This window comes from Lytechinus variegatus, chromosome 19, assembly GCF_018143015.1.
Source record: "Lytechinus variegatus isolate NC3 chromosome 19, Lvar_3.0, whole genome shotgun sequence".
In the NCBI taxonomy this organism is placed as follows: Eukaryota; Metazoa; Echinodermata; class Echinoidea; order Temnopleuroida; family Toxopneustidae; genus Lytechinus; species Lytechinus variegatus.
The window spans coordinates 11,081,951-11,107,900 of NC_054758.1; the positions used below are offsets into that span (position 1 = coordinate 11,081,951).

The following is a 25,950-nucleotide window of genomic DNA, read 5'->3' on the forward strand; positions in this document are numbered from 1 at the left end:
AAAGTTATGACAATTCCTCAAATACCCCTAACATGGCTAAAGTTTGTTGACCTTAAGTGACCTTCGACCTTAGTCATGTGACCTGAAACTCGCACATGATATTCAATTCACGGATACTTTATTGCTCTTATGTCCAAGTTTCATGAACAAAAGCCATAAAATTTCAAAGTTATGATGACTATTCCTCAAATACCCCTAACATGGCTAAAGTTTGTTGACCCAAAGTGACCTTTGACCTTAGTCATGTGACCTGAAACTCGGGCAGAATCTTCAGTGATACACTGTTACCCTATGTCTAAGTTTCTTTAGCTAGGTCCATAAACTTTCGAAGTTATGACATTTCAAAAACTTAAACTTGGATAAGATTTCGATATTGATTCCCCAAACATGGTCTAAGTTCATTGACCTTAATTGACCTTTGACCTTAATCATGTGACCTGAAACTCGAGCAAGATGTTTGGTAAAATTTTATTACCCCTATGTTCAAGTTTCATGAACTAGGATCATATACTTTCTAAGTTATGATGACATTTCAAAAACTTAAGATTTCAATGTTGACGACGACGCCGTCGGAAAAGCGGCGCCTATAATCTCGCTCTGCTATGCATGCGAGACAAAAAGTATAATTTAAAACCACACTTCCATGGAATGCTCGGCTTTATATTTTTTCCCCATATTTGTGAAAATTATAATGCATCAATTAATTCATTAAAATTCATCATATTGTTTTCATATTCATCTTCCAATTTCACGACTCAATGTACTTTTTTTCCCTTATATTTATAGTTAGTGCGTAAATTGACAACTGGCACTCCAGAAAAATTTGGTCTAATTAATACAGGTTTATCTAAACTATGGCTAGCATGGCTAGTTATTTCATTAATCAATATGATTGAGGTATGTATATTGACAGTATCATTGAAGTATATAAACTGACAATATCTCATTCTGATATTGTTATTCTGTCAAAATATATTTCAACAAATGAAAAAATCAAAAAAAACGAATAATTTCGGGCACAGTTGTCTGGAGTTAAGGGATATAAATTGCACACAAGATGGGTTTATAATAAGGCCAGACAAAAAGTACAATTTAAAACCACACTTCCATGGAATGCTCGGCTTTATATTTTTTCCCCATATTTGTGAAAATTATAATGCATCAATTAATTCATTAAAATTCATCATATTGTTTTGACATTCATCTTCCAATTTCACGAATCAATGTACTTTTTTATCCCTAATATTTTTAATTAGTGCGTAAATTGACAACTGGCATTCCAGAAAAATGTGGTCTAATTAACACAGGTTCATCTAAACTATGGCTAGCAGAATACCACTCAATTATTTTGTGTCTGTGTCCAATGAGGAATGGGGTTAGTTATTCCATTAATTTATATGATTGAGGTATGTATATTGACAGTATCATTGAAGTATATAAATTGACAATATCTCATTCTGATATTGTTATTCTGTCAAAATATATTTGAACAAATGAAATTATCAAAATAAACGAATTGCATACAAGATGGGTTTATAATATGGAACCATCCGTAATCGTGGAATCAGTTTGGCGATGATAATTATTTGGGTCATTCTTATATCTATACACTCAATTTAATTTTTTTCATGATTTTGTAAAGGCCTGGTCACAACACCCGAGCGTTGTTGGAACGGTCGCGGAGCGGAGAGAAAATAAGTAATCACCGCTCGCTACCGTTCACCATTTTCGATTTCGATTGTTTTCTTTTTCGATTTTTCCCCAATTTTGTGAGCGAAATTCGACCCTCGCTCCCTACCGCTCCAACAACGCTCGAGTGGTGTGACCAGGCCTTAACAAGTATAATCAACGTCTACCTACTACACTCTAAAAAAGGGGATTTACCCAATACTGGGTAAATTGGGAACATGCATGATGGTTGCAGCGGCCGCGGAACGGTTTTCTACACTGTTAGAAAAAATAAAAGAAGTTCTTGCAGCAGAGTCTCGAGAACACCTGTAATCTTACCGAATTGCGTAATCTTACAGGAAATTGGTATTTCATGTATGGAATCTTACAAATTTCCTTGAATAAAACACCCTTTTCCCCTTTTTAAACAGACCTGTTCTGTTAAATTGCAGAAAAATTCTTGTTTTATGAATTTACAGAATGTTCTCGAGACTCTGCTGCAAGAACTTCTTTTATTTTTTCTAACAGTGTAAGTGGGGGGGGGGGGGGGTGACCTTGCAACAAATCACAATCATATGGTGATTTTAACGTTTTTGTGCAAGGTTTTAGAAAAAAAGTGGAGGCTGAAGCCCACCCAGCCAGTCATTGTCCAATACTCCTCTCCACCCGACAAAGGATATTTGATTGGTGCACTGTAAAAACTGCGGTGTTAAAACTGACACCAATTGGTGTTAATAGAGGACCACACCCTGAGGTGTTAAAATTACACCCTAGAGATTAAACATAACACCAAAGAGTGTAAATGTAACAACAAAAGGTGTTGAAATAACACCTATAGGTGTAAAACTAACATCACCAATTTAACACCAGTGCAAAATAACTGGTGTGGTCCTCTATGTACACCGGTTAACACCACAGTTTTTGCTGTGTGCCGCTAAACACACAGAATTGGACAGTATGCAGACTTTCGAATGTATTGATGATCTTGTATTTAATCCTGTTAATCAATTCAATAAATTATTAATGTCAATGGACAAATACATAATATGCAACATATGCCCTTGAACAATCATGTGCAAAATATGTCATCATATTCAAAACACTACACTGAAATAAATATTTGAATTTGTAATTATAATCACAATGCACCGCATTATGGGAACATACATAAATCCAATTAACTTGGTCTATGACTTTACAGTATATACATAAAATATATGAGTTCTCTTTATATGTACAAAATATTCAAATGAGCATAGTTAAGTGAACAGGGCCGGTATTCAATTGGAAATATTGATTTTCTATTAAAGTATTTTACTTTAAGTTAGCATTTTATTTGGCTAGGCAGAATGCTTGAACTCGTATTCAGATCACATCTAGGTATATTACTTTATCAAGCCTTAAGAGACACCTCCAAAGTGTGACTGTTCACATGGTCGACAGTGTATATATGTGTTTCACACTGTGAACACACTGTGACACACAACGTGAGACACTGTGCTCTTTCCAACAACACTCGGCCTCGTGGACTATCCATTTTGAAATTAAAATATCGGATTTAAACTTTAACCGGTGCTAGTCAAAATGACTGAGAATGCTGATACGACCCCTAAAAGGATCACCGGTCGTGCAATAAGTCGTGCTTAACTTACAACAAGTTTTAAGCCAGGGTTACATCAAAACCGAAATTTCCCGAATAAATTCGGACCGATTCTAGCCAAATTCGGCCTTATTCAGACGGTTTGGGGGGGATTCGAATGTTCCGGAATCCCTCCCAAATTTTCTGGCATTCGCGGAGGGAGAACGGTATTTCTCCCTTAACCAACCGATTACGTGTATTCGGATGAATTCGCAGCTGATTCGGTTCCGATATAGCCATGGCTTCACGAAACAATATCCGATTCACATGTAAGATTTCGTACACTAATCCTAATATTTATGACATTTTTTGTATCTATATGATGTGACATTTAAAACAACGTGTATATTTTAAGGAAGAAACCTTTCAAAATAGACTCTAGTCAAAAATTGATTGGTACGACTTTGTTCCATTTTTCGTACCAATGGCAATATCAACAAGTAAAGTAAAATGAAAGAAGCGAATGTAGGCAAGAGATTCTATTCAAACGTCACTCTTCACTTGAACCTCTTGCACATGAAATGACACATCAGAGACATTTCTTCGTCATGAACATAAAATCAACATATTTCCCATGAATATATATATATATAAAGATTTCGCATCATTAAAAAGTATGAAATGAAATCATCACATTCCTTATAATTATACTTAACATTTCAAAACACCTTTTTATCAAAAAGTGTTCGCTTTTATTTTCATAGGGGATTAGTGTTCAATATGTGTCATATATGTTGCATAAATGGTCAGCTTAACTCTCGAAGGAGGTGATATAATTTTCGACGAATGTGTATTTATAAAGATAAAAATATGTATCTCAAATATCGGATTTAAATGCACATCGCATATCACACTATAAAATAAAGCTTTGACGGATGATAAAACATGAGTTACTAATTCAGTTCTTATTTCGAAATAAGCTAAATTCTTGAACGTTCATTTAATTACACAGAACTAAACATTTAGATTGTTAAGCACATGTTGTGGCTATAAGTCGACATGAAAATGCAAAGTTCTAATACAAATGTTGATAATGAATATTTGTTTCCTGCTACTTTTGGAGAGACACATCCGATTTGATTTGATTTGATTTGATTTATTGTTTTCTTCTGCATCCATAACATTTGTATAATACATTTTTCATAACATAATAAACATAATATGTTAGCATTTTTGGCATAAATTGTAAATAAAGATTACTAAAAAGATAATTCCAGACAAAAATGATTAACTATATGATGTTCACAATTTGCAGGAGAAGGACTGTCATCATAAGCAGATTGCTTGAAAAAAATGACAATCCCAAACTCTTCGTCTTTCGAAAATCTTCGAAAATCTTCGTCTTTAAAAGGGTAATAAATCATAAATATACTTAGAACAATCCTCAACAAATAAACACCAGAAAATATCAAATTTTAACATTAATTCAGCTCGTCTTAAAAATATACAGTTCTCAATGTATGAACTATATAATCAAAACTTATGCCCTAGGACATAGATCTAATCAAATAACAGTTCCAGACGTTACCATAAATCAAGCATGAAACAATCAAAGTTGTAAACACTTGTGCAACCATAAAATTTGTTCGAAAACTTCAGGCACAGTCCCCGGATATTCAAACAAAAATATCATTTTCAAATAAAGAAGAAGATCCATTTTTATTTCACGTGTGTTGCCGTAAATTTCGCTATCCCCCGTGTCCCATGTGCAGAGAACTTTCGTCCATAAATCTTTGGTTTCTATTTCCAAAAGCGAGAAATATTTACATGAAAATCGAAAAAAACATCCATTTGCTGAATAAGCCTTTCTAGTCCCCTTTTTTATAATAGGAATAAATAAATTAATTTTCTATATCATGCAAAACACATTGAACAAAATACACACACATACTCACAGAGAATGATAGATGAATTCCATCAATAGTATTTGTTACATAATATATTTCATTTGCATGCATCATTTTGAAACAATTTTACTGGTTGTCTCAAATAATACTTGATGTTTGCCAGCCATAGCAACATATGATGAACTAGACCTGGAGGTGTTTCACAAAGAGTTAGGTATGACTTAGATATCGTGTTTAGATACCGTGCTGCATCGGCTCGTGGTTCTGCGCCGCGAGTCGGTGCAGCGTGTAAACACGGAAAGAGTCACAAACGCGCTATGAAACGCACAATTTTATCTTTACCGTATTTACATGCAACGTCGGCTGCATTGTGGTACAGAACCGAGAGGAGATGCAGAATCGGCTCTCGGGTTATCTCGCATCGCGTTTACACGCTGTTTTAACACGCTGGAAAAACACAAATCAGTGGAGTATCTACGCATATTATACGCCATGCGCGTTGACGTCACAATAATTATCGGTGCAGAATTGGTTTCCTGTTTACACGTAGGAAAAAAAAACACGATTCTGCATTGGCTCTCGGTTCTGCACCGCGATAAGCATTTAAGTGTGGTTAAAACTTCTTTTGTGAAACACCCCCCCCCCCCCATATTTCAAGGTAGTATTCATTAGCATAAAGATTTGAGCGTTATCGCAAAGATTCCGCGGAAAGGCAAGATTTCAACCGATCACACAAAGCTGAGAGTTTCTCCGACTGGTCATTTTTCTCCCCCAAATTCCATGTTTGTGACAAACATGTAATAAGACATCACTGTTTATTGAAAGAAAAGATTTTATTTTATGTGCCGCATAGTTGTTTACTATAGCATGCCGTGATTCCGTGAAAAAAATTGTATATTGAAATTTCCATGTACATAAAATTGTTGCAGAAAACAGGTTTAATCGTCAATTAAGCGCAAAGGGTATTGGAAAAAAATCAAATCAATTACAAATTTGGCTTATTTTAACGAACCTGCAGCTCATTTGGGGACCTACATTTAATTTGAAAGCGAGTGCAAGTTCCTTGAATGCCGAATAAGCGATTTAAAATTATAGATTTTTTCTACTCTGGGAAAATTATTTTCGAAGTGGATATTTATTTATTTTTTGGTAAAGACTTGAATAGCATACGTCAGATATTGCTATTCCGACAAATAAATGCATACAATTTGAATTTGTGAGTAAAGTGGTTAAGTCAATAACGAATGCCTTCTTAAGGGAAAGAGAGAGAGATCTAAATGAATTTGAATCATCTTTGCAAATCTAGATTTTGCAAGTTTTAGATACGTCTCTGCAAACGTCCTCGAAGCGTCTCGTAAAAAGAACGGACTTCAAAAACAGTTGGAGGAAACTTCATCAAGGTCGGGTTTTGGAGAGTACTTCCAGTTTCCGAGACGCCCTTGAACATGTTGAGATGTCTTCCCGACGTGTCCGTCAGTTGCAGAGTTTCTAAGACGTAGCGCAGAATGCAGCTACAGGAGGCGTCCTAGACACGTCACCACGACTTCCAAGCAAATTGATTAAGACCTCAGAAGGAGATGTCCCCAAGTACTGAAATGAGTAAGTGAGAAAGTAGACAAGATACTATCGCAATTCGTCGTGCGTGTGTGTCCTGGCTGAGTTCGCTCCCACGCGCATCACAGCCTGCGTTATACTGAGCTAATTTCTGCGATCCGTGCGTCTAGCGTTGGCGTAATCAAATCAAAGCCATACACTATGGGTCTCCTCTGTGATTGCTAGTTACCACGGACCATTTTTATTTGAGACATCTTGAGTCGAACGTTGAGCACTACAGTTGTAAGGCACAGCCGACGTGCAACCGACCTGGGAAAAACCACGGCTCCAATCTAAGCCATGAAGTTCATAAGACGCCCTCTATTCGATTGTGCGTTCGAGGTCAGAAGCAGGTGCAGGGGCTATACGGTTGTCGTGCGCATCACGTGTTTTTTGCGTGATTATGTAGTCTCGCGCAGCATGACTTCCACATGGCCCAAAACCGCTCTTCGTGCTGTTTGTACTGCTCCCAGGGGCCGCGGATTCAGATGGTCATTTTTCTACGTTTTTGTACACGGTTTGGGGAAAAAAGGGGTGGGAACTCAAGCCCGCCTCCGAGTTCTTGAAAAAGCACCGACCCGTGCTTACGCTGCAATGATTTTGTACAAAATTTGCTGCAGATCATACAGACGGGGATGCACGTCGGGTTGCGATCGAGGCACGGCACTCATAGTAAAGTAAATGCTCTCTGAAATTATTATTCTAGAGGAAGTTAGAGGAAGTTTGCAACGTATACGGCACAGCTACAACACGACGGAACCTGAATATATTCCCATTCGTAATAGGAGTAACCCTTTTGTCTGACATAGGCAGGAACCCAGGTCGATTGTTCTAAGCACATCGTATTACTCACTAAAGATGACCTGGGGGGAGAAAAAGATACAAGAAAGTGACAGTGATGAGAAAAATATCGAAAATGGTGAGTGTCAACTTAATGAAGAAGAAATATAAATTTACAACTGAAGAGAGCAGGTCTTGAGAGGAGAAAGTTTAGAGTTTCATAACCGTAAGGATAGGAATACATTAAAGAAGTTGGTACACTGTAAAAACTGCGGTGTTAAAACGGACACCAATTGGTGTTAATAAAGGACCACACCCTGAGGTGTTAAAATTACACCCTAGAGATTAAACATAACACCATAGAGTGTAAATGTAACAACAAAAGGTGTTGTAATAACACCTATAGGTGTAAAACTAACACCACCAATTTAACACCGGTGTAAAATAACTGGTGTGGTCCTCTAAGTACACCGGTTAACACCACATTTTTTGCTGTGTAGAGAAGTAAAAGTACGTCTTTTGCCGACAGTCAAGCCAATAAAATTGAATCCAGACCAATCCACACTATGTTATCTGCAGATCATCGGGTGGTTGGCAGAAGATCATGGGTTCAACCAAAAGTTAGGTTAATGGATACAAAAATTTTTAAAGGTAGGTTTCATGGCAAACAATAAAGAGCATGATAGGCGATTCCTAACATTTTAGATGGAAGTAATGCATTAAAATGTGTTCTACTAAACGTAGGACCATTAATTAAAATGGTTTAAAGGCAGATTTCAAGGCACGCAATAAAACAAAAACAGGATGGTCATGTTGAGGCAATTACTAAAATTCAAGGTGGAAGAACGTGTTAAAAAAACGTGTTGGCATAACCCACTTTCATCCCCTATCTGTGAATAATGTATTCATTAAAAATCAAATAATCCATTATAATGAATGTGTTATCAGTCAAGATTATTGTTGACAGGAATTGTTATCATTTAAGCCTTATCTATCATTTATTCTTATTTCATTCAATTCATTCCTCCCACTGTTATTGGGCTACGCGAATGTCACATGCACATGAGCTTATTTGTTTGTACGAAGTGTCTAACCGAAGTAACATTTAATCCTTCCCCTGTGCCACACTTTATTACAGGGATACCATAGACCATAGGTAGGCTAGTGTGTCAGGCTATGAGTCTCGGCGTGTGGAAAAGCAAGAATAAAAAGCCAACGTGGAAGAGACAGAGCAAGCACCATCGTTGTGCCTGCCGCACTGTTGGCCTTTGCTTGCCCGCCCTGCAACAGACTTTCTCGAGCAAAGACTTGGCTATTCAGCCATCTACGAACCCTTAGGAAAGCGTAAGTTATGGTCGTCCCCGCAAGCGAAGGACGAACATCACTTAATGTGCATTAATGAAAATGCTTTTGTTGCAAACATCTATACTTACAAATTTTCATTCCCAATATTGCATGTTCTTCCCTTTGATACACATTTCCTGATAAAGAGCCATGATTTGGGAAACAGCTCGACAACCGTTTCGTTTTTTACTCTTCCATGGTCGACTATGTCCCAATCAGCAACAGTTTCACAGCTTTCGTAAATCTGCCCGCTTCGTTTACTCTGTTGAGAAATGAAAGAAACAAACAAAAACATGAAAAATTAAGAAAGCTTACAGAATAATTTTGACCTGAATGCAATGGATATAAAGACACAGCATGGCAATAAAAATGAATTCAAATCAATAAACAACTTAATTTTCAGTTACATAGGGTAATGCCTATAATTTTTTTTTTGACACGGACATCGTACGTTTGCTTACACTATACGATTTCCCGTTCGCATCGCAGGTAGCTACGGGTTATGACTATCAGGTTTTACATTTTTTGCTACCATAATACGAGTTCATGTGTTTGGTATCGCAGTGATGCAAAGGACAAAATCGTACATGTGCAGTAGGAAATGCAGTGCATATCGTCCGGTGGTCGTCAGAAGGCCCTGCGGAGTCCCAGATAGGTTTAAAGCATTATATTCTTGGAAATCGTACAGTAATGACAGTGATCGTACGATCTTCGTGCGTCACACCACACGATGCCCCTGCGTTGATTGTACACTTAAACAAGTTTTACCCAATATTGGGTAAAACGGGAACATGCATGTTATTTGGGTAGAATGAATGTTGCGTTACAACAGCCCAATTTAGGGGTAAAAAAATACCCAGCACATGTTCCCTTTCTTCCCAATATTGGGTGAAATTTTACCCAGTGTTTATAGAAGGTACAATGTCCTTAATGGCTACGATTTTACATGAGCATGAACTTCTTCAGGTTAAAGGTCAAGTCCACCTCAGAAAAATGTTGATTTGAATCAACAGAGAAAAATCAGACAAGCACAATGATGAAAATTTCATCAAAATCGGATGTAAAATAAGAAAGTTACGACATTTCAAAGTTTCGCTTATTTTCAACAAGATAGTTATATGAACGAGCCAGTTACATCCAAATGAGAGAGTCGATGATGTCACTCACTCACTATTTCTTTTGTTTTTTATTGTTTGAATTATACAATATTTCAATTTTTATGAATTTGACGACTAGGACCTCCTTGCCTGAAGCACAAAATGTTAAAATAATGGAATTCCACTTGTTCAGGGAGGAATGAAACTTCATTTCACATGCAATGACGAGAAAATAAAAATGTTTCATATTTCATATAATAAAATACAAAAAATATAGTGAGTGAGTGATATCATCATCTCTCATTTTGATGTAACTGGCTCGTTCATATAACTATTTTGTTGAAAATAAGCGAAACTTTAAAATGCCATAACTTTCTTATTTTACATCTGATTTTGATGAAATTTTCAGTGTACAGTTATGCTTGTTGAATTTTTCTCTTTTTATTAAAATCAAGTTTTTGTTGGGGTAGACTTGTCCTTTAAAAGAGAAGATGAATCCGTCCGATAATTGTAAGATCCCCGTATGCCACCCGCAGTGTGATCTTGCGATTTCAAGGAGGCGACCATAATTTAATGTCACCAGCCAAATGCATGTACCCTCTTTTAATTGTACTTCATCTCTAAATGCATGTTTGCTCAAAGGTCAAGTCCACCCCAACAAAAGTTGCTTTGAATAGAAAGAGAAAAATACAACAAGCATAACGCTGAAAATTTCATCAAAATCAGATGTAAAATAAGAAAGTTATGATATTTAAAAGTTTCGCTTGATTTAAAAAAAAACAGTTATATGCACATCCTGGTCGGTATGCAAATGAGGAGACTGATGACGTCATCCACTCACTATTTCTTTTGTTTTTTTATTCTATGAAATATGAAATATTTTGATTTTCTCCTCATTGTCAAGTGAAACAACGATTAATTCCTCCCTGAACACGTGGAATTAGCATAGTTTAATATTATATGGTTAAGTCAAGTTGGTCCGTATTGTCAAATTTGTAAAAAAAAAGAAATATTGTAAAATTTAAAATAATAAAAAACAAAAGAAATAATGAGTGATTGACATCATCGACTGACTCATTTGCATGTCACTGAGTTGTGCATATCACTTTTTTGTGAAAAATAAGCGAAACTTTAAAATGCCATAACTTACTTATTTTACATCCGATTTTGATGAAATTTTCAGCGTTATGCTAGTCTGATTTTGCTCTATTTATTCAAATCAACATTTTCTAAGGTGAACTTGCCCTTTATAGAACCCTCTTACGTACTTTAATACATAACAATTCTTACTTTTTTTGCATTTGTGATTCAGTTTTCGCCCATGGAAGCGGAATTTACATAAATTTCGATCATAATAATCCTAAACCCATACATTATACATTTCAATTAGAGGCGGTGCCTGTTCCATTATTTAGAAGAATAATAATAAATGATTATTGTGACAACCCTAGCAGCAAAAGAATATTAAGCTACAATAAAGTATTTTTACAATATTTAATATCTAAACATAATAACGACAAGCAATACCTTGATCCGTAACATAGAAGAGGTAAAATTAATGCATACTGTAAAAATCCTAATCCCTTTCGCTTATCGTAGGAAAATAACATTATGATAATCGTGATCAGTATAATGCTTATTTGTATTATGAGTTATCATCTACAAATGTAGTGCTGATCATGGCCTTCGGCTGGGATTTCGGGCGTTGTCTTCCACCAGAAATCATAAATAAATAAATTGTCGAAAAATGAAATGAAATAAAATAAAATACGATTAAATGATATGAAGTTAAATGAAATGAAATAAATAAAAAACAAAAGAAAACGCAACAAAATGAAATACATTTTGGAAAAATGAATAACATCATATAACACAGTAAAAACTGAAAGAAAAATAATTTAGAGTTGAATTCGACCAAAGAAAGATAAATTCCGTTAACATGATTCTTGCTTAAAAGGAGGGAAACCTACATGGATTTATGTCAAGCTACCCCCAAAAAAGAAATAGGCATAATCTGGGAACAACGAAAAATCCTATAAATCGGTCTTCTCGGAAGACAACACCTTATACACCATGGACCATGATATTAACACCGTAGTATTGAAATAACCAACAGAATGTTATATTTTAACAAAAACCGATCATGAAATATTTTATGACCAAGGTTGGATTCCCTGTTAAGTCTTTTTTGATCTACGACCATAAAACTATGTCTACAAACACAATTAAACTACTGTTGGTTCTTAAGAGCGAGAGTTATACATCATGATCCATAGGGGGTCAGGCATAAATGCCCCATTCTATGTAGAGTTATTGTGTGGGAAAGGTTAAAATCCCTTATTGAGGTCTAAACGACCACTTAGCAATTATTTAATGTCCTTAAAACTCGCTTCGGTTGATTTAGATGTTTCAGATACCGCTTGATATGAGCGCGTTTGTAAAAAAAGAATCGCACAATTTGATGTTGGTGGATTTAATGGACACTTTGAAATATTGAAATGATATGGCGTTACCACTGCCTCAGAGTTATCGGAAGACAATCCCTATATGCATGTTGGTTATCCCCTATAAGGAATTGTCGGGGATATTTCAAAGATTTTACAGCGAATTAGCATCTTAGCCTAGAACCAAACCCCACCTATTCCCATAGGGTTATAACTTATCGGCGTTGCTTTTTGCACGAGCTATTTCAACTCTACACGGTTACCGATAGGAGTTACGATACCAGATGAGGGTGCCGGAGGTGTTTCATAAAACTGTTCGTAGGTGACCCACAAGTCTACGCATGATTGAAGACATGGGGAGTGTTTCAAAAATAGCAATGCTGGTGCGAACAAGATATGTAAAGCGCACTATTATTGATCAATGCCAGTAGCCGCGCCCTCTTGGCATGGTTTAACAATGCGGTAATCAATGCATCCTACTGGACATTGAAGTGCGATTCTTAAGTCATACTTAACTTTATGTGCCCCTCCCCCCCCCCTTCGCCGCTGATCTTCAGCGCCAAAATCCCATTCCCAATCAGTTTGACTTCCGTCAGCTCGGGGTCTGCGGAATCAGGCAGGGGGGGGGCTACTCGCGCCAAATAGATTCCCAGTAGCAAAAAATGCCCCCTTTTCACATTGAAATGTGTCTTTTTCAAAATAAAAAGCCCTTTTTCAAAATGAAATACCCTTTTTGAAGTAAACCAAATACATTTCAATTATTGTTTAGTAAAATACTCATCATTTTCGTGGTTACAAAAAATGCTTGGAATATGCCGTTGTCACGATGGAATATCACAATTTTCAGCTCAGTCGCGTTTCGCGCTGGAATTATTTGATTGGTAAGATATGTATCCTATTCATGAGTCACTAAATGTAGTCTTTAACGGGTTCCTTTTCTGGTCAGTATATTAAAAATTTCAGCTTGCGCTTTGCGATCCCGTTAATTCTTTAGTTAGATGCGCATCTTTTTTCATGATTACAAAAATTGCTTTAAATGATTAATTTGCATGTCTTATTACATGAAATGTCGAAAAGTTTTATATCGCTATTCACGCTCTCAACATGGCCTTTTAACAGTAATTAACCCCATAATTCACCAAAAAGGAGAGTTTACAACCTAAGATTTGATTTTTTTCCAAACCGCTCTCTCGCGGAAAAAATATAAATATCATCTCATCAGAAATGACTTTAAATAGGCTTTGCTCATCTTGATTACTACAATACACACAACTACTTCATGAATCCCATGGTTTGCACAAAAATGCCAATTTTAACATATAAGTGCCACTCCCCCCCCCCCCGAACGAAAATGCGTTCCGTCGCCCGGCGTCAGCATGCGTTATAATCAATTTGTTTGACGGTGTTACGTGCCATCCGTAAGGTCGTGCGTAAATAATATGAGCTGCGCACATCTACACTTACGTACCGTTATCTGATTCGAAAGCGGCTTGAGATTGGTAGGTGAATCCCTTTTTAACTTTTCTTCATCACCGTCATAATGTGCCGGTTTTGTTGACGAAAAGGCGATTTTTCTTTCATGAACTGCAGGATGCTTAGTTGCTTTGTGATAAAATCCACGCAATCTTCTTCTGAGGGCGTATTTTTGATTGCTATTGAGGTCTATATTCATGTCGTCTAAGTCTTTGAATAATTCCAATATAAGTTCTGTTGACAAAAGAGAGAAAATGTGCAGACACGGAGAAGTTAAAGGTAAAAAAAAACGTAGTTGGCACAAACAATTATTTTATGAGAATGTCTTTAAAATTAATGTTTTGTCACCTAAATATCATAGATCTGGTGCATTAACATAAACGTATCGTCGCGAAGTTATGATACCTTAGTTGAAAACTGAAAATAATTAGGATCATCAACACAGAAAATCATATTTGTGAGAGTGTATTAACATTGCTTTGAAAAATATCCGACATCTGATGGCATTACATACTAATGTTACTCATTTCTCAGCAAGTAATCATTTTCTTCCAGAGCCATTGGAAAAATATTTTTCATTTATCTATACATCAAAATACTTGGTCGGTCATTTCATTTGATTCTTTTCAAACTCATTTTGAGATCGTTACCACAACTGGTATTTCTCTTAAATCTTTTCCCCTCTGTCAAATTATATTGTCAAGTTAGATTAATAGGTAATGGAGAAACGGTGATAATGAATAACATTATACCCGTAGATTTTATTGTGTAAATAATCTACTTTGTGATTCAAATAAAATGCAATTTAAAAATATTAATGGTTGGAGATATTGTAAGATAAACATGATTTCATATTCTATATCTTTCATGAAAATAAAGGTACTGTATTAGAAGAAGAAGGAGGAGGAAGAGGAGAAGAAGATAATAATGATGATGGTTGTGGTGATGATGATACATATTGTATTTATACCAATAATCTTGATGATAGTAATAATAATTAATAATGATAATAATAATAATACAATAATAATAATAATAATGACCTCCCGGTTAATCGCGGTTGTCAGGACTGGCGGATGCTCTTCCAAGCGAGCCAACCCACCGGTAACAATGAATAATCACCGGTGGAATTGGTTTGCACTTACCTTCTAATAAAATTCGTATTGCTCCGTTATCATATATACACCTCGGTTTCCTTGTTTTACCCTGAATATCTACAAGTTGAACGAAAAGGAAAAATTACGTTACCTTTGCAATGTGGTAAATTTTGAAATGTATTGCTGATGATGATATTGGCGAAGAATGATGATAATGAAAACAATGTAAAAAAAAAAAGGAGGGGAGGAGGAGGAGAAGAAGAAAAAAAGAATAAGAGGACGATGATGATGATTAAGATGATGATGATGATGATGATGACGATGATGATGATGATGATGAAGAAAATAGTAAAGAAGAGAGAGGGGGAAAGGAGAATGAGAAGAAGAAGGAGGAGGAGGAGGTTGATAATAATTATGATAATACCGATAATGAAATAATAATGATAATACCGAATGAAATAAAATCAATTATAAAAATGATGACAACGATAATAGTTAAGAGAAATACTGAAAATGACCATCGTTACTATCATCAATACTATTAGTCGGGCCTGTGAGACTAGAAATCGAGAGACCTTGTATATGTCTTTAATCATGATTACATAATACATATAATTCACCTCAAGCAAATTTTACACTGTCTTCCTTTCCAGTAAATTAATTTACGTCGGAACTGCTATTCAATTTCACAGTTTTGAGTATCCAATTTTGTTAGACATTTAGGTCTGATATATTTCCTCCATTTCATATAAGACTTAAAGATAAACTTTAAAGATATGTGAAAAAATATGAATTCACCGGAATGTCCATGTAAAGAAAAATCGAAGGTTACTCAGGGAAAACTGTATTTTCTTGGACATCATTCATAAACATCTCAACCATGTGCATTTATAACAATGGATCAATTTCTTGAATGCAATAAAATCCCTAATATTCTTCTTTTAGGCTCATCTTAAAATGCTGAAAATTAAGGTTTTCATTAAAATTATTTGAAAACGGGTCAAGCAAGGTGTGGTCCAGTGGTTAGAGCATTGGACTCATAATCGCAAGGTTGTGAGTTCGAATCCCAACTCTGCCATTGTCTCCACTTTGATAAAAAGGCCTAAGAGTGATATCTGTCGTCTGTTATGTCAGCCACTATGACTGATTAACCTAGACGTAAAAAAATAACGGGTCAAGCAAGGAGAGCTTCAATCTCGATGAATTTTCATTCGTCATAAAACGTATACAAATCAGCTACTATTTATACTACTATAGTTGTAGAAGTAGTAGTAGTAGTATATAGAAGTAGTAGAAGTAGTAGAACTGATAATAATACCAACAATAATGCATCTATGAAAAATAAGTAGAAAGAAGAAGAAAAAAAATCACAATGATTACGATGTGTAATCGTGTACTAATTTGATGTAGGCCCTGTTCCCATAGACTAGTAGTTGTTACGTAATCATATCTAGAACTCACATCTCCATTCGAACCCTCATATTGTCACGCCTCGATCATTTCCCCATAGACATGATAGAATAGGGAAGGAAATTCACACTTCGTGAATATTTCTTCATCATTTTATATATTCGGTCGGTCCTCGAAACACACCCAAGATTGATAATCTTGATGGGCTTATCATCTCCGACCCTTTCTCTCAATCCTTTTTTTTTATTTTTTCCCTTTTGTCCCTATCAATATTCTGTTGTATCTGACTTTTTCTTTTTAGAGCACCCGTCCCCTTACGGCTTTGTTCAGTTTATCATTTTTTTTTATCATATATGGCCATGCGTTTATTATCCTCGAAATCAATTATCTGCTTACACTCCATAATCTCCTATTCACGGTTCTTTAATATTTCCGCACTGTTCGAGAGATCAGCGTCATACAAGCATCGCTTCTAAGCTGGTCTCTTTTTTTTATTTCTTTTCTTTTTGAAAGCATGTATAAATGTACAACTTTTTATATTCTTTCAAAAAGGTTTGATTTATCTATGATTTTTGTTTATTGTATATTATTTGTCATTACCAATTAGCCATTTTAAGCGCCTTTTTTATGGTTGATTTGCATTGATTTTGTATAAATGTTTTATGATATGTATTATGAAAAAATGGATATAGAAATGAAATAAATCAATGAATTTTAATTCAACGTCAATTGCTGATCTCTATATGAATTAGATGATTAAAAGATGTATCGTCAAAGAAAACCATATACGTGCATTTTCAAGACAAAATCCGTTGATCATACGACATATTCGTGAGTAATAATGTGTTTTTTTAATTAATACTTCTCATAACACTCGTGGGTAGTGTCTTACCCTCGTGCCATTCTGAAGAACTAAAGAGTAAATTGAAAAGATGGGTTTTACGGCAAACTGTTGTTGTCAACACATACTCACACAGACACCCACACACACCCACATATATATAATATATATATATATATATATATATATATATGTATGTATATGTGTGTGGGTGTGTGTGTGTGTGTTTATGATTGTGTGTATTACATAAAACATATAATAGGGCCTACCTTCTGTGTTGGAGGACTCTGTTAGAATTGAAAGGCGAGGTGAAGGTGAAGACGGATAAGGGAAGGGATTATCGACTCCTGAAAAAAAAGACAAATTAAAAAAATAAAAGAAGTATTACAATAGATTGTTATAAAGTGGGAGGTAGTCAAGGACGTGCAACGAAGTTACATAAGTGCAAGCGTGGGCGAAAAGATCAGGTGAAGCCGTCATCATTACTTAGGCGGTTGCGAAGAAAAGCAAAAGCACGTTCAATGGGTTATACCATGGAGGGATGTTTATACAATGATCCGGTTGCTTTGCCAAGTCAGCGCATAAATTATCGTTTTAATAAGAAATATTGATGATAATTGCAATGAATAATCAGGAAAACGAGGAATTTGGGAGGGGGCGGGGATGGGTAAAAGATACTATTCGCGTGTTATTGCATGAATGGGTATCTATAAACTACTTTACATATAAACTACTTCTAAAGATAACATCAATCATTTATGAAATCAAAGTTGATAGATTTGATAATTCATATCAATATATTTTTACATTTATGGATGACTAGAAAACCCAAAAGCTCATTTTTTTAAGCATGCAGATCCTCTGATAAGGCGTTTCCATAAAGTGTGATTTCGAAGAAATTGCATACAGAGTGCGTGTATAAATCTAAAAACTCAATTTATGCAAACCATGTAAGGCCTTTGATAATGAGTTTCCGTGAAGTGTAATTTAGCTGAAGGTGCTCCAAGTGCTTTCACATTTTACTGATTCGAACTGATAATACGATATGATGATCCGATTTTGGAACTAATTACCTTCTGTAATGGATGGAGAATTGCTGGAAGAATATGACCCACTTTGTTCACCTGGTTAAGAAGGAGGTAAGGTTTAGAGAAAAGAGAAGTTCACTAATACATTTATTTGGTTAATAATCCCATGGTCTGCAGGCAATGTGTCGCTATACCACTCAGGAAGTGTTATACCACATGGTCTAAGCCCAGTCGGTCTACTCTCACCAAAATGTCGTTTGGACTCGAATTTGATTTAGTCTAATACCCACTTGGTCGAACTCTCTTTTAGTATAATGCAGAGCTAATCTCATTTTCCTTTTATCGACTTCATACTTTTCTTTCTTCCAATTGGTCAAATGAAAATTTGGCTCATTAACGGAAAGGTAAACCAGTTTGAGAGCGAGAGGATAATAGACGAAATTGATAGTGTCCAAACGGGGAAATAAGACGAAATCGTAAGTAAACATAGTAGCAATGTTAAACCAAAATTTTATTAGACCAACCGGTTGAAGACCACATAGGACTAGACCGTCAGGGACACCCTGAATAGAACACAGTGTCTCACACAGTGTAATCACAGTGTGCTCACATAGTAAGCTATGAGAAAATATTTTTGCAGTGTTGAAATGCTCAAATTCAGCGGTATAAAAACACTTTCACACTGTGGACATCTCGATAGGTTTGACTGTTCACAGCGTGTTCACAAGGTGGACATTGTGATAATGTTCTTCACACTGATAAAATGCTCAAATTTAACAGTGTAAACATATTTTCACACTGTGGACACCACGACAGTGTGACTGTTCACAGCGTGTTTTACATGGTCGGCCATGTGAATATGTGGGTTACACTTCGTAATTTCGAAGGTTCGTAATTCCGAAACACGTAATTTGCCTAAACCTCGATGTTCGTTAATCCGAAAACGTAAAAGGGTTCGTTATCCGAACATTTGTGGCGTTATTCCGAAAATGAAATAAGGTTCGTTGTTCCGAAGGTTCGTTAATCCGAAAACGAAATAAGGTTCGTTGTTCCGAAGGTTCGTGAGTCCGAAAACGAAATAAGGTTCGTTAATCATTTCGTTTTCGGACAAACGAACCTTCGGAATTATGTATGCGGAATATGTGATCCACACTGTTGAAATGCTCGAATTCAAAAATGTGAAGTTCGGAATTACGAACCTTCGGAAATGCGAACCTTCGGAATAACGAAGCTTCGGAATTACGAATGTATGCGGAATATGTGATCCACACTGTTGAAATGCTCGAATTTAACAGTGTGAAGTTGTTTCCCGCTGTTCACTCTTTGAGCCCACTGTGAGACAGTGTGTTTATATTAGATCAAACGGGCGGTACGCAAAGGGGTCGTTTACCGATCAGCAATTTGTCATTATATCCAGACCCTTTCTTACAAGGAATTGGCGAAGTACATATTATTTGGATGCCTTTTGTCAGATCACCGTGTAACTAGGTTTTTCAAAAGAACTTGGCACAAGAAATGATAGAGTAAATAACACACGTGTGCTCAAAAAACTTTCAAGAGATAATGCATATATATATATATATAAATCAATGTGTACCAGGTGTGAGTTTATAGCGTATTATGAAATGCTTTGATGCATCAAGATTGGTGTTTTATGTTGTTTTTTGTATTTCTTTATATTTCTTTTGGAATTACCCAGAGGAACGAACTGCTTAACAATCATGGATTCTCGGTACACTCTTAAAGTGTTGGGCAACATACTATACACAAAACAATTGGTAAAAAAATTATCCAACTCTGGGTAGTTTTCAACCAATACTTTGTAGTTTTCACACAAAGCACACATTAACGGTTTAAAACTACCTAGAATTGGATAAAGATTAAACCAATTGACCAATTGTTGTGTGGACAGTATGTTGCCCAACATCTTTTAGAGTGTAAAACGTACTTATACTAACCCTTGACACTGGGTTATGGATATAACCGTTGGTGAAAAATGAGCGAAACTTGAAAATGTCATAACTTTATTATTTTACGTCCGATTTGGATGAAATTGTCGGCATTATGCTTGTTTGACTTTTCTCTACTGATTGATATCAACACATTTCTGGAGTGGACTTGACCTTTAAAAAGTGTGACAAATGTTTTACCATCCGCTGACCTTAAAATTGGAATATAAATATCTCTGAATAGGGGTAAGGTGGCTGGAAAGCGTCGACAGCAGTCGATGAAAGTGTTTTGTTGATTCCTCTTAATGCGTTGCCGCTGGCCGCCTCCTTACTCATATCTATCACACACTTTCTATTTGGGGGAATTCCTATTTCCTCATTTGCATGTTCATTTCAATTTGTTTTTTTAAAGAAATTATTTCTTGCTGTCTTTAGCTTCTGTCGATAAAATGTGCGATTTGTGACGAAGATATCATTATCATTTTTTGATAATCATTATGTTCAATCGTTGTCTTCATTATAATGATAATCGAAATAATATTCTTGTGTTTTCAATTTTCATCAATTTATTGATATTGATAGGTGCATTTTTCATAGGATCATCAGTAGTAGTACAATGAATGGTATTGATAGAAACATGATCATCACTGTCATCATCATAAAAGATAATTCGAATGATTGTTACCATTTTATATGTCATCGTTATTATCCTCCTCCTCCTCATCATCATCATCACCACCACCACCATCATCATCAGCATCACCACCACCAAAACCACTAACAATATTCCGATTCAATATCAAACAACTGTTGATATCAATGATTGAAATCTTTAGTTTTCCACCAGTCATTTTCATGTCATTATCGTTATTCCATTGAATTCGATTAGTTTATCTTGCTCTATAAATAAAAGGTGTATTTTGCTTAAAGAGACATAGAATAGTTCATCATGAAAACGATTAGTGCATCACTGCAATACTTAAGAAATTAATGTATGATACAAATAATTTAGGGTATTGACTTCGTTAATAATGATGATAATAATTGTTACATTCATGCAAACGCTATACACTTTGATTATAAGGATTTTACCTTGCAATTATTATTACCCCGGTCATCGGATCTTGTACGCATATAAGAATAAGTCAACTATAATTTCTTAAGTTCCAAGGGGGATCCACACTTTACAAGCTTTGCTTTTTAGTGGATCCCCCTCATTTCCATTTATGCTCTATATTACACTGTTTTTTCTGTTTTACGAAGTAAGAATGCCCTTCTATAAAATTGTACTTGATTTGTATTGCTTTATATTACTTTGTATTATGTTTTGAATGGATATGAAATAAAAGAAATTAATTGAATTGAATTGACATACTCGCACAGAATGCATGCACTTTCTACACTCTTTAGGGTACAGTAAAAAGAGTTCCAAGAATGCTACCGGGTACCCATTTAACACATGGGGGAGAGGGGCAAAGTGTGGAAGGACGCTAGGTCGGGGTGGTATTCGAACGCACGACCCTGAGATTACGAGGCGAGAATCCGAACCACTACACCACGATCGATAGATTTGTTTTTACTAACTTACTTACTTCAGGATACTACCAAACTCCCCTAAAAGTGATCAAACGGACAGGGGCAGGGTGCGCTGATAGTCGTTACGCGGAGGTAAGAGGCATTGCTTGGTATTGATTTTGGTTTCTGGATTGTTACTATGAAAATTTCTCTGTTGATTTTATTGGGTTTGGTAATCTGTTCCAGTCAACGACCGAACGTGGTATAAAAGAAGACTTATTACAATGATTGTTTGTTGCAATGGGGATAAAACTATTAGTGGTTGTAAGTATTTTTACCAGTTATCATTCACTTTCTAATATTTCAATATCAACTTCTTCTGTGGTGTTTGAGTAAGTTAAAGGAAAAATTCACCTCGACTTTTTTGGTAGGTAAAAATAGCAGAAAAAACAAATATAAAAAAAAGAAATATCGGTGAAGGTTCGAACGTAATTTTGGGGTGGAAATGATTTTTTTTTACTACACGATATAACTTTATGAGGTAGCTACTCGCATATGACATCATATACTGTATGAAGAAAAAAAATATATTCTATTTTTTTTTCTTTCTTTGATGGACTTTCCTCAAATATTCATCAATATCTTATTTTTATGATATTTTTTCTGCTCTTATAACAATAAACTTTCAGTCAGAGTGGTCTTCCATTTTAGCAAATGGAGTAAAAAAAAATCTTATTGAATGAAGGTCACTGATTGAAACAAAATAATGATATGGCGTTTCGGCCGCCACTTACAGGGAATCAAGGAATTTGAAAATGTAGAACATGTAGAAAGGGAATTAGGAAATTAAAAAGAGATGTAAAATAATATGAAATCAAGGGGAGAAGTCTCAGACATTAAAAGATGCCAAAGAGGCGACTTCAGCGAGAGGTTACTAGGTAGAAAGGGCATAGTTTTAGTATTTCCCATGCGCCACAATAATTTCTATAAATACTCAACATGAAATATAGCTGTAATGTGTTGACTTATGACTAATGATACTATTTTGTTAAATATGGCAATGGCTCATTTTTTTAAGAAAAAAATGCGGAACACAGTCTTTGAGATTTTACACGATACAAATGCATCATTTTTTGTCTTTCTTATCCTACATGATTAGAATCGCCATGGCGCTATAGCGACAAACTACTCAATTCAGCCGGTTCGGTCATAGCTCTCAAATCTGACCTTGGCTGATGTAATCAATGTATATTTTTCGTCTCGCTTCTACTTTTGTAACGTAATTGAAATTATCGACACAATCAGTAAAGACATGCTAAGTGAAGATGGAGATATAACAATGATGTCTGCTCGGCTAAGGGCAAAGTCACATGTGTTTTTCCCTGTTCCATTTCGTATAATTGAATATGAAAACTGAATTCTTTGAAAGCTCCGTGTTAATCATGATGATAGCCAAATTAGTTTGTCATCGATCTATATTTATAGCTACCATTTTTACCACCCCTGTACACATTTGGTTGATGTCTGTCGGTTCATAGCTGAGCGAGGGAGGAGCTTACCTTTCAGTCAATGAAGGCGGAGGGATAATGTAGAATATTACGCAGTGGCAATTTTAGTGTACGAAAGTGAAGTGCCAAGTAGTAAATGGGAAATATAATGCACTCTTTAAAGCCTGAGAAAAAACACTACTTAATGTTGGGAATAGGGAAACAGGCACATTTGGTGAGTAATTATTAAGCAAGTTCGAGATAAAAATCATGTTGGATTTATTCCACTACAAAATTGCGTACGATTTGGTTTCATTTACCGCTTACGCAGCATCGTGTAAAGATTTGTTTTTAATGCACTGGTTCAAAAAAACATGCACATCATGAACAACTGCAACACATTTATCACCAATGTAATGCATGATTTAACACATTCAATAATATTTTTGGATCTCCCATTATGACAGCATTCGAATTAATATGCTTTCTCTGTCTGGAAAAAATATGCCACATTCTAAGTGAGAGTGGAAAACTAATCATTCGATTAAAATATCTTTTGCTTGTAAGCATGAACGCTATTTATGACATCAAGCCATGAAACAAACGTTTTAAAACATGCTAAACAAATTTTGCACCCTGAATAAAAAAAAACTTGCACTCTAATTGGAATAAAGGTGCAAAAATTCACCTTTCAATGATTATTTGCACCAATTATTGCTCGTTTGCACCTTAATGTTAGAATTTGCACCTATTTCTGCTTAATGTCACTAACTGCACCCTTATAGGGGCACAATGAGAAAAATTATACTCATTATTAGCCTTCGTGGTGTTGCTATTTTGCCAACTCCTAGGGTTCTAAAATTTTAACCTCTATTTTTAGTATGTATATTTTTTTTAACAAAGGTTCGTTGAATCCAACTGAAAAAGAGTGATATTTCGTTAACCTGTTTATGGTTCAGTTGTACAGGCGAAATGGACATCAAACAGATATCAAAAAAATATTGTGACCTTTTTTCTCCCAACAACTTGCTGTCGGTCCGTTTGCCATCGGTTTCGTAGGTCTGACATGGGCTATGGCTATACGGGTGTCTGAGTCTATTGTGTATGACTCGATGCTTCTTGTTTGACGTAATCATACACTATTTGTGATTCAAATGGACCATATATACGTTATTCAAATCGCAAGAAGTCTTTGGACCGCCTATATCGAACCGCGGCATAATGGGCCGAAAATTTTGAGGGGTCAGACATGGCGTGTGGCTCACTATTTTTCTTAAAAGTTGCGGGGGAGCGAGGCGACCGAGTCCCAAGTATACCATTTTAAATTATAAAAAAATCGAATTTTGTTATAGATTTTGTCATAGTATTTACATGATAATATTATCATTTCACCCTTCCCTCCCGTTTCTTTGCCATGTTTCCTCCTTCTTTTTACGTTAGACGTGGAAATCAGTGATGGCAAATTTCGATGACACAAAATTGTCCTATATCAAGTTTACTTTTTATTCCGAAAGAGAATTTATTTTGACCACGGCCTAAACAATTTTGTGGTATCAATAATCCGTTCCTTTTCATTTACTTACTGTCAAAAATCAAACTATTTAGCGTCAGCTGCTATTTTTTTCTTATTCATATTTTTATGGCGTATGCATAGCCACGATTACATAGTACTTTGTGATAACTGATATTTTACTATGTTTTGTTGCTTTCATCGTATTTCGTGGTATATCTGTGAACGGACAAGAATGAATCTCAAATTTCTAGTCTCGAATCATTTAAATTGAAATTTACGATTTTTGTTTTTAAGTTTGAATGTTTTCCCCCTCATATGCCTACAACACCCCTTCCCGAAGAGAGGAGGAATGTGACCTCTTCCTATTTGACCAGTGTAACCAAAAAAAAGAAATTACTCATAAAATCAAAATAGCAGAATACTGGACATAGATATCCTGCTTTGTAATGCATTTATTATAATTTGCTTTTTAGAAAAAGTTTGGAACATTAGAAAGTAAAGAGAACAAATATTTAGTCCAACTCTACCTTGCGGATGTGATATCTAGCCTTCATACCAATGGTCGCCAAATATCCCTTAATTTTTTTTTCATTATTTTACTTCAAGTACAGAACTGGGCTGCATTTCTTTTTTTTTAGATTACTTTGCAACCGTACTAATGACATTTACAAATATTAAAAAATGATCTGAAATAATCCGGATCTTCAAACCATAACACAATCATTCCTTATTTCCATAAGAACTAATACACAAAATAAAGGTGAAAGGGGTGGTTGAAATGTCTGAGTAGATTTCGTTAGAGTGACTGAAGCGTTAAGGAAAAAAATAAGAGTATTTACCAGCTCGGCACAGGGCTACTGCGAATACTGCAAATAAGAAGGTTCCATGCAAGGACATGCCTCCGCATCGTAAATCATTCATGATGAAACGCAACTGCCTGTTTGGAAGTTCTACGATGAACTCTTGTCGGGCAAAGGAAATTCCCATATATCAGTCTCCTACCATCTGACCATACGACCGGGAGCTTAGAAGTTTTTTGACAGCACTGTTCTCCGCATCAAAAAGTTGATCGGATTAAGCTTCTTCGATCAATCACCCGATCGGACCCCGTGTGTGAATGACATCCCGGTGAGCCAGAGACACCTTGCGATGAATAGAGCACTTCCTTTTTTTTGGTTAACATAAACTAATCAAATATGAACGAGGAATCTTGATCAAGCCGGTT

At 35.6% G+C, this 25,950-nt stretch overlaps 1 protein-coding gene across 1 annotated transcript; it reads right to left on the reverse strand.

Annotated features, from left to right (window-relative positions):
• Nucleotides 1–4,642: 4,642 nt before the first annotated feature.
• LOC121405686 lies at nt 4,643–25,950 on the reverse strand. Its single transcript, XM_041596585.1, has 7 exons — nt 25,565–25,950; nt 18,307–18,357; nt 17,503–17,580; nt 15,031–15,099; nt 13,881–14,119; nt 8,961–9,133; nt 4,643–7,610 (listed from the first exon to the last, which is right to left on the reverse strand). The coding sequence occupies exons 1-7, from the start codon at nt 25,710–25,712 to the stop codon at nt 7,460–7,462; spliced, it is 909 nt and encodes a 302-aa protein (XP_041452519.1). The 5' UTR covers nt 25,713–25,950; the 3' UTR covers nt 4,643–7,459.